The following is a 13,979-nucleotide window of genomic DNA, read 5'->3' as shown; positions in this document are numbered from 1 at the left end:
ATATTTCTTATGTCTTTTAATAAAAGAAAAGCCCTATTCGATACCATCTAAAAAAAAGTTCAAAAATACTTTTAAAAAAAAAAATCTCAAATTTTCAGCCGAAAAGAATCGGATTTTTTCATATTTTATATGTATTTTTCTTTCTAATGAAACGCGAGAATTTTATTTTTCGAGAAAACTACTTTTCTATTTTTTTTGAATAACTCCAACCAAACTCCAACCAAATATAAGCCATTAGTTTGGGGCCGGGCCTTGGGGTGCTAGGTTATAATCCATTTCTCTTCTTCTAATGGGCGTGCAGATATAACTTGAACAAGTTCCATTTTGTAACTAAACCTGGTCTAGGCAGACCTAATATGTGAATAGCTAAGACCCAAGCTAGAAAGGTGGGTCCAGGGTTAAATTTTGTTACTCGGTAAACACATCAATTATTTATTTATTTTTTTAATTTACTGGAGAGATAGAGAGAGAACATTTGGCAATTATCTTTACACGATTTAAAGCATGTATGTCTATCCCGTGGAAGGTGGATAGATGGAATTTGAATTTGAATGTAGTAGCTATTTATCGTCTTGGCTTTACTCGTTATCTGGCTCGAAGGAGATTCTCTCACCATCGTTGACTATAATGCTATGCCGGTACTGGAGCTCATACCGGTTATATGGCAGCACGGATCGGTATGATCCTGCATCGTGCTGACCTTGTACCGATAAAGTAGAGGTAGGAGAGAGAGAGAACGGAAGAGAGAGAAAGAATGGGAGAGGGAAGGAGAAGAGAGGCCGGGGTCCTTTTCGGGGTTTGCCGACTTTTACTTAAAATTCTCAAAAATAAAAAAATGCCCTCCACTTCCTCCGCGTGAAGGCTTTTCGGCCTCCGCCAGCTGACTCCGGCCGGCCTCTCTCCTTCTTCCTCTCCCTCTCCCTCTCCCTCCCTCCCCCACTATCTCTCTCTTTTCCTCTTTTTTCTTCTTCTTCTCTCTTTTTGGCGATGGAGTCTCAGTTTTGTTGTTGAAACCATCCCGGTCCGCCGTCAGTATGACTTAGGATACCTTAAACTAAGCGGTTTGGAACGGTTTTGTCGACCATCTTGCAAGTCTGCCAAAAAATAGAGTCTGAGTGTTCTTCAACGCTCCCTCAACTATACGTTTGCTAGTCGTGGCTGATATGGATGGGATCACTTTCAATAGACTATACTCTTTCCTTCGGAGCTTATCGCCCCTCTACTACACCAAAAAAAAATCTAGAATATCACAAAATATTGCTCGAAGAGGGGTTTGTATATTCCATGGACCATGACTATATCCAACCGATGACTTGAGATGTTCTAAGTTGGACTTTGAAAGCCAAGAAACTTGCGGTCATCAATTATGACCGCAGATCATTCAGCATGGAAAGTAATTGAATCAAACGCAACAATTGTGGCGAGAATTTTCGTAATTTTGTTCTAATCAAACATGAGAATCGTCTTGTAATGGAGGATCGTTAATGTTATATGCAGAAGAGGAGGAATTTTCTAACATTTTTCCATTTCTTTTTGGTATGAAACATTTTGCTATTTGAAATTTAAATTATATATATATATATAAGAGGATCATTAATTTTAGGGTAAATTATATTTTTGGTCTTCTATGTTTATGTCGGATTTATGTTCTTAAACTTCAAAAATCTCAAATTTGATCCTAATTTTCTAAAACTATTTTAATGTGCTTCTTTTCCTCCCTTTTCTCTATTTTCTCTCACAAAAAGTCCTTTCCTAGCATTAACTACGTGGCAGAAACTTCATAAATAGATAATTACATGATCGATTGGTGAAGACGTGGTATACGGTGATAACATGGCATAATAGATAAGAATTTTTATTTTGATGATGCGCTATATGAGTAATAATGTGGTGCATACTATGGAATTCCCTGTCCAAATCTATCCAATCATTGAGTGCCACATCATCACTATTATGCGACATCATTACTTATATAAAAATATTTTTGAAACTTAGAAAACCAAAAATATAATTTATAGTACATGGTGATGACGTGACGCTCACCAACTGAACATTTTTGGACAAAAAATTCCGCAGCAATGCACCACATCGTCATCATCTTTATGCTACATCATCACTCATACGCGGCATCATCAAAACAAAAATTTAATCTATTACAACATATCATTACCCATATGCCATGTCATTAATAATCAGCCACGTAATCATCTATCTAAATGATTTCAGCCATGTAATCACCGATTAATGCCAACAAGGATTTTCAGTAAGAGAAAATGGCTGGAATATGAGGAAAGGAATACACTAAAATAGTTGAGAAAAAATAAGTACTATAATATTTCCTTTGGGGCTTATCCCCCCCCCAACCTCTGCTATACCCAAAAAAAAAAAAAAAAAAATCTAGAATATCGTAAAATATTGCTTGAAGCCGGGTTTGCAGATTCTGTGGACCATGACTATATCCGACCGATGACTTTAGATTTTCTAAGTTTGACTTTGAAAGTTGAAACCCAAGAAGCTTGCTGTCATCAATTATGACTGCAAATCATTCAGCATGGAAAGTAATTGAATCAAACGCAACAATTGTAGCGAGAATTTTCGTAATTTTGCTCAAATAAAACATGAGAATCGTCTTGTAATGGAGGATCATTAATTTTATATGTAAAAGAGGAGGAATTTTCTAACATTTTGCCATTTCTTTTTGGTACAAAATATTTTGCCATTTGAAATTTAAATTATAGATCTCTATTTTTTCTTTAACTGTTTTAATGTGCTCCTTTTTCTTGATTCCCTCTACTTTCTCTCACAGAAAATCCTTGCTGGCATTAACTAGTAATTACGTGGCAGAAATTGCATAGATAGATAATTACGTGGCCAATTGGTGAAGACATGGTATACGGTGATGATGTAGCATGACAAATAGCAATTTTTATTTTGATAATGCGGTATATGAGTGATGACATGGCATATACTATGGAATTTTCTATCCAAAACTATCCAATCATCGAGTTCCACATCATCACCCATATGCCACATCATCACTCATATAAAAATAATTTTGAAACTTAGATGACTAAAAACATAATTTATGGTATATAGCAATGATGTGGGGCTTGGCAACCGAATATTTTTAGATAAAAAATTCTGTAGCATGCGCCACATCGTCATCATCTATATGCGGCATGGTCAAAACAAAAATTTTAACTTGTTGTACCATATAATTACCCATATGCCATGTCATTAACAATTGACCACGTAATCATTTATCTAAATGATTTCAGTCACATAATCACCGAATAATGCCGACAAGTTTACGGTAAGTGAAAGTGGCTGGAATCTCGGGAAAAAGACCACTAAAATAGCCGAGAAAAGGCTGGGACCAAAATTGGGCTTTTTGAAGTTCAGGAATTTATTAAAAAGCCGATCTAAATATGAAGGGCCAAAAATATAATTTATTCTTAATTTTATATATATGGTTGAAGCTTCCACGCGCTTTTGATCAAGTCTAACTCGTTGCCACTTAGAAATTTAATTTTTAAATATGAATGATGCCTGACGTTCATACGAGGTGGAGAAAGGAAGAATTTATTGTTCAAGTGTCAACCCAACGATTTAGAAAATTTCTCTATATAAGATGAAGGGGAAGGAGAGGAAGCGCCACAAATAACACAATGGATAAGGGAAGTGGTTACATGGTGTTGTTCCTTGTGGTGCTTCTTGCTTGTTCAATTGGAGCTGATTCAAGAGCCATGCCCCTCCTTTCCGTCCATGGTACAAGTTACTCTACCTTGTTATATTTGTTTTCACGATGAAAATTCCCTTGCTCAAAAAAAAAGAAGAAAAAAAGAAAGTACTTTGGATGGTGTTATTGTTGTTATCATGATATCTTTCTTCTTTTATCATTAATCTCTCTGAAGAATCTTCTTAATTCTTGTTGAGGAAAGAGCAGAAAGCAAGAATGCATCCCTTTTACATAGGCACCTACAAGGCAATGAAATTGAAGCTGTATGAAGCATGTGATTACCTATATGAAGCAGAGATTGTGCATTTAGAATTTGTTTGGTTTGCAGGAAAAAAAAAGAAAAAAGTGTGGTCAACGAAAAAATGAAAAAATGTCTTATATTTACTTTGAGTTTTAAAAAAAAAATAAAAGAGACGGCAAAGTAACTTTCATGAGAAAGAAAAATTCATATAGGATATAAGAAATCCCAATTCATACGGGCTAGAAATTAGAATTTTTTCCCCCAAAAGCGTCCTTAAGCTTTTAGATAGAACGAGATCGGATCTTTTATTTTATTAAGGGTATAACAGGTATTTTATGCAATTTTACTAAAAAAGTAGATGCTCAACCAAATATAAACTATTCTGAAATATGCCATTTTTTTATGGTCAACTAAACTCGCAAAAATCACTTTTTCAAATATTAGACAAAATATTTCAGTGAGGTAAATTCTTTTTGCGAACCAAACGAGTCCCTAATAAAAACAAATTGCCTTGCGTAGTTAAACAATAAATGGAGCAGCTGAATGATAGACAAATTCTATGGTAGAAGAGTACCTAAATTCTTAGTTGTGCCACACATGCATGAAGTTTGTCAACCCAAAACACAATAATGGTCAATGGTCATGGTCTGCATGTTGTCTATCAGCTTGTAGATATTCCAAAGAACAAGTTAACTCTTTTCCTACTTTGACAATAAAAATGTTAAGTTAATTCTAACAAATAATCTTGCTATTCATAAATATCCATTTGGTGGCCAATTTGTGCATGAACTAGCAAACTTCAAGTATTCTAAGTTCGAGCGATGGGCAATGAACCACTAGAATATGTCGTGGCTCCAAGGGTGATAGCAAGTATTTTAGATTTTATAGGATAAGTTGAAATTCTCCCATGTATTTTACACCAATAGAATTTGAGCATAAATGTTAATGATTAAGTTAGGATGATAAAATTTACATTTGTTGATTTAATATTATTATATGAGAAAAAAATTTGCTTTTTTAGATTTCATCTATCAAATTTTGTGGCTAAAATATTAATTCTTGCTTCCTCTATTTACGAATATCTACAAAAAAAAAAATACTATACATAATCAGTGTGCATCCTTATTTGTTCATTCTTCTCTATTTTTCTCATGTACACAGTTTTTCATAGAGATCCGAAACTAGTTAATCTCGGGTGGGGTTAATTCCCCCCCCCCCCCCCCCCCCAAAAAAAAAGCAAAAAAAAAAAAAGTTTTTTCTTTTTTCAAAAAAAACAACTCATTTTATCTCTTATTCCCATCCCCAATACAATGGACATTTTCGAAATTTTTTTTAAAAATAAAAATATGGATGCTCTCTCTCTAGTCCATATATTTTATTTCTTTTTTTCCCCATTTTTTGAAATTTAAAATAAATAAAAATACAGATGGACCTTTTTTTCATATATATGTAAATGGTGGAAGACGGTTGAGTGACCTGCCTCCTTCCTTTTCATGCAGCTAAGGGTTTTATCTTATCGTTTGCAGGACACGGTGGGCCCCAATTACTAGCGGGTGGAAGAAAACTCCATCGCTACGACCCTAGCAATGTTCAATCTCCTATACCAAACGTTCATCATCACAAACATGGCTAGAGAATAAAATGGTGCCAGTGAATGTACGATAAGATCCGGCAGATTTATTTAATGTAACTTATTGCTTCTGAGCAGTGCAATGCAACCAAGAGATCCAAAATTAAATCAAATAACATAAAAACCATGCCCATTTTCTCTCTCATGCCTTCATGTTTTGATAGTAATGGTGAGAAGGAAATTTTTTCCTTCTGTTTTTTTTTCAGATGGTTGTGGGGGTGGGGCCCGCCAGATTCTGAGGATGCCCTAATCTCGTTATCACAAATGATGAGTGCCATCAGATGGCGATCATCTAAATATATTTGGCTGACAGGTTAATGTCAACATATTTAATAAATCATGACTGCTCATAAAATTCCCTAAACATCCAAGAAACTCTGCAGTTTAACAGAGAGAGAGCAAGGAAAATTTATTTGCTTTTATACAGGAAATGTCCTCAACAAGGCCATCCTTTCACTGAAGCACTTCACTTACGCTGGAAGAAAAATGATCGCATGACATTGCACACCACAAAGCAGGAGTTGCTCCATCATGTTCGCGACACTCAATGCCTTAAGGTTTCATATGACCGAATCACTAGGGATCAAAGCATCTTTAATTACAGTGACGATACCGCTCTTGATGAAGTATCCATCCGTCTCCCTTGCTGATTCTTGCACATTATCGCCATTGATGATCTGGAACAGCAAGCAGCTGTTAGAAGGGTGCACATAAAAACCAAATTTACATTCATGAATGATGCGCATACTATATAGTACATGCAAATGTGGTGTCCTTCAATGAGAAAATTAATAAATTTTAAATTTATTATTTTCAAACTCATAAATATTAAAAATGAAGAAAATCTAGTGGAGGTAAGTGTAGCAGGTCTACCTTGACATTTTCTCCAATGCGAGCATTCTTGTCTATAATGGCTCTTTTGATGTGAGAATTCTGTCCGATGCCAATTGGGACGCTACCTTTTGCAGCTAGGAACCTCTTCTCTTGATCCGTCTGGCAGCATGATACATGATACACATGATTAAGGTTGAATAAATCTAATCAAAGATAAGAAGCTGATAACATTTATAGTTCTGGATATCATTCAATAATAGCCAACTTGCTCGGTTTTCCTATTTTCTCATGCAAAATTACCTCATAATAATCTGCTCCCATCAGTAATGCATCTTCTATGATTGCACCTTCAGAAATACAAGAACGGAGCCCAACTACAGAATGGTGAATCTTGCAGTTCTGCGAATAAGGAAAAGAATATCAAAAATGAATGTTAAGAATATCATCTTTGGTCAAAATCACTAGCCTATGAAGGAATCTCATGCAAAGAGAATGAAAATTACAGAACAAGCAATTTTTTGGCAGGCTATTAGCAGGCAGAACTAGAAAATAGAGCAGTGGATATGTACATAAATAGATAATGATGGTCATCGGCAAAAAATCTGTCAAACTGGATCTGCAATCATACAATAAATACTGAAAACATCAGGTTGTTTGAATCTCCAGCAGTTCCATTCAATAAGAGATGAATATACAGGCTCTAAATATGAGAAAAGGTAAAAAATCAAGCGTTCTAATAGTATTGCCAGTTTCATAGATGGGGAAACAGGCCTGCAGGTGCACCAAAAGTTTTCATTCCTCTTATATATAAGAACAAGTTCGACCACAAAGAAGCATATAACACGTTAAAAAAATAACTTACTTTAATTACACATCCCTCACCAATAACACTATCTGTAACATCAGCATCAAGCATTTTGGAAGGTGGTAAATATCGAGCTTGTGTGTAAATTGGAGATGAACGATCATAAAAGCTGCACATATAGCTCAGGTTCAATTAATTATTGGTGCATTAGCTATGAAAGTAACGCTTCTTCAAAAAAAAAACAACCTGTCATCCTTCCAAGCAACTAACCTGAAATCTGGTACTGGCTTCTTAGTTATTCCCAGATTTGCATTATAAAATGACTCAATGGTCCCAATGTCCTCCCAGTAGCCATCATACAAGTACGCTTGTACCTATAATTTCACAAGGTATTTGTCAAATTATTACATGCAAACAGTTGAAATTATGAAACTATTATCATTTCTTTCTGTAACATGATATGTGAGACCCTCAATACCATTAAATCCATCACATCGCCATATGGTGCACAGTAAAGATATTTCCTTCTATGGAGGATCTTCAGAATTGTCAGTAATTCGTATGACAATCTTCTACTGATGTTTAAATGCATGCAGTGAGAACTTGGAAATTACTAAAAGATAACTTCCAGCATAAGAGCAATATTTGATGCTGCAGTCATGCCCCAAGGATTATGAAATTGAAAGAACACGTCAAATATTATGAGTAGATTTTTACAAATTTTAAATCAATGTTGCTTCAGCATATGCCATTTTTAATGTACTTTGTCTCTTTGATAACTTTGAACTTCTCAATCTTAAGAAAAGAGCATGATAAAAATGATAAATTACTAAGTTGTAGAATATTAGGCATACCCTCATTCCAATATTGGTAGCACCAGGAATGACTTCACTTCCAAAATCATTGGCTCCCGGAAATTTTGCCCTAAGTAGCTGCAACATTATGTCTTTGCTGATCACATAGATGCCCATGCTAGCAATATATGGCATCTCCTTTGCTCTTTCCTCGTCGAGGCCTAAAATGGTGGTATCAACCTGTGAGACAGAATAGTGAAATCAGTTCATTAAGATGAAGTATGTATCAATTAGGAAGTTTATAAGCTTGATAAATGTTTAAACATATGGCCTTACAGACATCAGCAAGCTATTTAGAAAGTCCCTACCTTCATAGCTTTCAGCTGCTCCCCTTTTGGCTTCTCCGCGAATTCAATTATGCGTCCTTCTTCATCAATCTTCATTAGGCCAAAAGCGGTTGCACGCCTTTCATCCATTGGAAGTGCAGCCACCGTAATATCCGCATCTGTTTCTCTGTGTGCTTGGATAAACCTCTCATAGTCCATACGATACAAATGATCTCCAGCAAGGACAAGAAACTCCATAACATTGTGCTCCTCAAAAAGCCAAAGATATTGTCTTACAGCATCAGCAGTACCCTGAAAGCACATTATAGGAGGTTCACCAAGGAAGAATAACTGAGGCTTAAGAAAATTGCTTTACCATCATCTGGAAACCAACAGGACCCTAACTTAGAGATCAGCTGTCCTAGTACAAGAAAGCTGTAATAGATAATTTTCATGTACAAAATGGCCACTCACTACATGCAACTGGTAATTAATTGTATTCATACAAACTAACCAGGCTTTCAGGGACAACATTTAGCAACCTCTAAATATTTATTTCCCAATTTCTTTGTAATTTTAGTTCAAGTATTTGCATCAATTTCAAACTTTCAAGCCGCGATATTAAAATCTACAAAACTGTTAATCTTATCAGGGACCAGCTTCAGGCAAGATTATCTTCCACATCCACTCCAAACAGCAGATAGCATCCGATTATAACTTAACCAGAGTTTGAGCAAGGAAGAAACAAAAGGAACATCTGGTCTCACTCTCATTTAATGACCTAATGACCTTTACTCTGCAGGCATGCCCTTGTTTGCAATTATCTTCAACTGCTTTTGTGTACAAGATCAAGAAATAATAAGAACTGGGATTTTTGATTATGACGCTTCATGATCCGCGAATTCAAAGATCATCTAACTTACTAGGATCACATAAAAGAATGAAATATTGATATTCACAACAATGTCTTCAATCTGCTGGAATAAAGCATCATGTAGACTAGTTTTCAGGGACGGAATTTTCTTGTTCAGGGTCACTTTCCAGGGGATGTTTGTGGAGGGAGGTGATGCCCATAGCATCAATGCATAAGCAGAGGTGTTTAAAATCCTCATAAATCATGTCTTCCATTGATGAAATTCAGACAGCCTCTTGGGTAGCATGTATTCATATCAATCAAATTTGTTTAGGTGGCACCACTTGCTTATATAAGGTTCTATTAGAAATAGAACTTGTTCAAACTTTGCTACCTTAAAATTCTGACAAGTCTCCCATTTTGAGGAGCAAAGGCTATTTTTTTACTTGTGATCATTACTTCATTATTAAAACCTTTCATACCCATCAAAGAAAAAAATTACTAAGAATTGGATATTTTATGCCAATTGTCAAACAAACGCCACAAGATCCTTGACATATAGCACATTTGAAACTTTTAAAGCCTATGCAAGATGAATTATTCACAGAGAAGAAATCATATATACCCATGCACCATGACCTTCCATAATTCAACACTATCCTTGTGAATAATACAAAAACACCTATTACCAAAAGAAAATGATTATCCACCATCGAATTCCAGAAACCTGAACTTGGATGAACAGCATTTGGATCATCAAGAATATAGAGAAATATAAACAAATATTGAATATAAGCATATAACCATAAGAATAAAAGAATAATTCAAATAAATAACCTGAAACCAATTTGGGTTCTCTGGACTCTGTTGAGCAGCAAGGACTTCCACGAACCCCTCATTCTTGTATCCACCCATGTTACTTCCATAAGCTCGTGAAAGGTGGCGGTTGAGCGAAGCAGAATTGAATTGCGTCAAAACATAGATCTTTGAAATATTACTGTTCAAGCAGTTGCTGACAGGTATGTCAATCAGCCTGTAGTTGGCTCCTAAAGGAACTGCTGGTTTGGCTCTCTTCTTTGTTAGAGGGTACAAGCGGGTTCCAGCTCCACCACCAAGTATAATTCCCAAAACACTCTGCAGAGAGAAAGACATAGGACAGTCGTTCCACTTTTTCAGAGATCAAGTTAATCAGTTATCATCAACTAAAAGCAGATAAAGTCTATCTACAAAATGAATGAGCACATCAAAATATAGAGACAACGAAAACCATCTAAGGACTATGGGACATGCATGCATGTAATCAAGTATGAAACTATTAACCCCTCTGTAGTCTTTAGCATCCACACATAGCTCCTTCATGAAGGCAAGTGAAGCAGCTGCATTCCATGGGCTAAACATTAACGCTATTCAACCATCAGCAAGCTCAAGTTATAGACATATAAGATTGCACAATCACCAGCCACAGCGCTCCAACCTTTTCTTTCCTTTTTTCCCTTGAGGAATACAATAGGGATGCAACTGCATGGATTCAAACCTGAGACCTCTCCCACATGGGAGAGGGATGCCAACTTAGTATGGTTGGTCGGTCCTCCAACATGAAATTGACCCCCGCACCCCCACCCAATCTCTCCTTTTAATTTATATAAGAGGGATAAAGAGGAACAGCAGGATCTTCTCCAATTCTCAAGAATCATCTCTTAATGCCATCAGCCATATTAACTTCCTGGGAGACTGGTGTTTGTACCTCAGTTTTGCTGGCTGCTCTGTACAAGGTGTCCTCTGTACTTCATGCTTTTCCTTCTTCTTAATGTGCTTTCCTTTTCATCCCATTCCTCCCCTTCCTCCTGCCCTCTTGTCTCCTTTTTTCCACTCCCCTATATTTCTCCCACCTCTCTGTTACTCTCTTATTTGATTTTAATAAAGTAAGTTACTTTTCCCTAAGTCTTGTATCAAAATAAAAAGATAAATATATCTAAGTGGGTAGTAAATTGGTTTTTAATCAATATAAAATAAAGAGAGCTCTTATTTTATCAGTGAGGATGGATTTTAAATTTCTATCTTGAAAAATGGTATGTTGGATGCAGATTTACAGCCTTCTCATGATGGTTATTTACACAGTCAGTATGGAAAGACCATCCAAATATGGTAAGATGACAACGGGAGAGATCTGCTAGATCAAAGAACGTTCCCAAAGAACTTAAATTCTGGACAGGGGAGCAGACTCGTCTACAGGCACCAGCTTGTTAGAACCAGTTCTTCATTATATGAACTGGGCCTAAATTTCAGCAGCCCTGCAAGTCCCATTGGTGCTGGGAAAATGAATGTCATGGCATTATACAGAGAAATAATCAAGCCATGATTTGGGGTTTTACATACTATAAACCATATAATACTCCTCAGAATTGATGACCTAGACAAGAGCCAAGCTAGAGGGATTCAGGAGAAGGATATTGCTTTGATGTTCTTAGGATGTAACACTGTAAATATGTATTTCCCTTTCAACTTGTCTGTCTGATGTAAGAATTTATCTGTTCCTGAATATTGCACTGAGCATCCTATTGGGTTAAAAAATATTTATAAAGGATTAAAAATTTAGAAAGTGTCTTAGTGCTATTTAGGATTTACTATAAATCAGGTCAGCTTAGGGCTTCAGGCCCATCTGTATTAGAATAATAGACAAAAAAAAAATAATCTTAGAACGGATCAGGTCATTTATGGATGCTCCAAACTTGAAAAATATATGATGCTCTTAGAGTTGGAAAGTAGGTGATTAACATACTGAAAGTTGAGCCTGTTGGAAAGTAGTTCAAGATTTGGAGGACGGAATCATTTAGTTGAGTAGTTGCCAACCTTACTCGAGAAACTTCTGCACTTTTATTGTACAACAACCCATTAAAAAGGCGCACTTCAAAATTGTACAAAAATATACTAGAATTTTTTTTTTTAAAAAAGAAAAGGTCCTAGATCTTATAGTCACTACAGCATAATCCAGAAGTTCCAGCTTCATCCATCCCTTGGTAGCTATTGCGCAAGCATCGAAACTATATACAGTTCATGGACAATTTAACACCTGAACGGAATATATCCCTAAATATCTATCCGTTGAAAAGCAGTAATCTACAATCAATAAGAACCATATCAAATTATAAAGAAGCAATCTTTTCACTCGAATCAATATTTGACGTCCATCATTTTTGCTTTAACGCCAGCATTTCCACCTCGTCGAGTTATTTCCGAATCAGGATTAAAGAACGCATTCAAAACACAGAGCTCACACAATAATAATAATAATAATAATCCTTCGAATTCAAGATCCCGCCACCCCAATGCCACCGGGGTTATATGAGACAGAACCAACTTACACGACTGGCGTCAGGATCGAGACACGTCTGCGAGCTCCTCGAGTCCGAGACGGCCTTGGGAGAAACAAGAACCGGCGTCCTCCCCCCTGAGACCGTTCTCCGGCGGCCAAGAACGGCCTTTGAGAAGAGCGTCTCGCCGGAAAGGTGGAAAGAGGAGGCGAGGCCCCGGTTCGAAGAAGATTTGAGGCAAAGCGGTGGATCATTGGAGACCCGATCGGAAGATGGAAAGGGAGAGGTCGAAGGGATTAGGGTTTGGGAGAGCGGGATTCGCGAGATCCCCATCGCAGCCATCGCCATGCGAGTGAGCTCTCGAACGGAGAGAGAGTGTGGGTACTTGGAATTCCGTTGCTTGTGGAGAGCACGGCAGGGAAGGCCACTTCAATTCCGGTAAGATAACAAGAAATAGCGCTCCTCACTCTCCTAAATACCACTCAGAGTGACCTAAATTACTAAAACACCTTTTCGTTGTTTCTCTATTTTTTGAATTTAATTTAGAAATTATTTTTTAGCCGCCATAGCTCACATCAATATGCTTAATTTCTAATGTAACACGTTTAAACATGTTTTATAAAATCAATAAGAACTCAAATAGCCTTCAACTCATAACAAATAATAGCTAACAATTTTGTAATTTTAAAAATAGTTTACTAGAGGGACCTAATTTGAATATTTGTAACTATATTTGGTTTCAGTACGGACAAAATTTTCTTATCCTTTTATACTTAAACAACTTGAAACTCAACTTAGTATTTTTTGGCAATTACATTTGACACCCAAACAAGTTTAATAGTTTTTATATTAAATTTTATTAGTAAGCATTATCATCTCTTTTTTTTTCCATGATTGCAAGTTGAGAATTTTATAACTTTTCTAGCATGTTCATATATGAACCATTAATGGTTATTTATGGCATGAGTTGAAAAAATTGGTATATATTGGCAAAAAGATTAAAATAGATTAAAAGTTGAAATATATGTCTATCTATCTATCTATCTATCTATATATATATATATATGTATGTATATGTATATGTATGTATATATGTATGCATGCATGCATAGAGAGAGAGATGGATCCAATAACGAATATATGTATATGTATGTATATATATATGTATGTATATATGTATGTATGTATGTATGCATGCATGCATGCATGCATGGAGAGAGAGAGAGAGAGATGGATCCAATAACGAATCATGTAAGATGATATTTTGTGCATTCTATGGTTAGTATTTTAAAAAAATCTTCATTTATTTTCCTAGAGGAGATGAGCTAATGAGGTCCAATATTGCATAATCTGCCTTTTCTGAATTGATACAAAAAAAATTAATAATATTCTATAGAAAAAGCATTAAGATTCAATTATACTTCTTGCTTCAAGGTTTCTATTTTA

At 35.9% G+C, this 13,979-nt stretch overlaps 1 protein-coding gene across 1 annotated transcript; it reads right to left on the bottom strand.

Annotated features, from left to right (window-relative positions):
- Positions 1 to 5,993: 5,993 nt before the first annotated feature.
- ADG1 (ADP glucose pyrophosphorylase 1) lies at positions 5,994 to 12,978 on the bottom strand. Its single transcript, XM_008796513.5, has 9 exons — positions 12,585 to 12,978; positions 10,060 to 10,356; positions 8,412 to 8,681; positions 8,104 to 8,283; positions 7,520 to 7,623; positions 7,307 to 7,418; positions 6,745 to 6,843; positions 6,484 to 6,603; positions 5,994 to 6,287 (listed from the first exon to the last, which is right to left on the bottom strand). The coding sequence occupies exons 1-9, from the start codon at positions 12,879 to 12,881 to the stop codon at positions 6,171 to 6,173; spliced, it is 1,596 nt and encodes a 531-aa protein (XP_008794735.3). The 5' UTR covers positions 12,882 to 12,978; the 3' UTR covers positions 5,994 to 6,170.
- Positions 12,979 to 13,979: the final 1,001 nt, after the last annotated feature.

Source organism: Phoenix dactylifera, chromosome 2 (assembly GCF_051530095.1).
Source record: "Phoenix dactylifera cultivar Ajwa chromosome 2, Ajwa_hap1_PhDact_Kaust_v1.1, whole genome shotgun sequence".
NCBI lineage: Eukaryota > Viridiplantae > Streptophyta > Magnoliopsida > Arecales > Arecaceae > Phoenix > Phoenix dactylifera.
This window is presented reverse-complemented; position numbering and strand designations above follow the sequence as displayed.

What these genes read in the sequence shown, in the direction of transcription:
- ADG1 (XM_008796513.5), bottom strand. Translation starts at nt 12,881, where the DNA reads ATGGCGATGGCTGCGATGGGGATCTCGCGAATCCCGCTCTCCCAAACC. An exon ending in AGAACCCAAATTGGTTTCAG is followed by an intron (nt 8,682 to 10,059) that starts GTTATTTATTTG and finishes ATGTGCTTTCAG; the next exon opens with GGTACTGCTGATGCTGTAAG. An exon ending in AAGCCAGTACCAGATTTCAG is followed by an intron (nt 7,419 to 7,519) that starts GTTAGTTGCTTG and finishes CTATATGTGCAG; the next exon opens with CTTTTATGATCGTTCATCTC.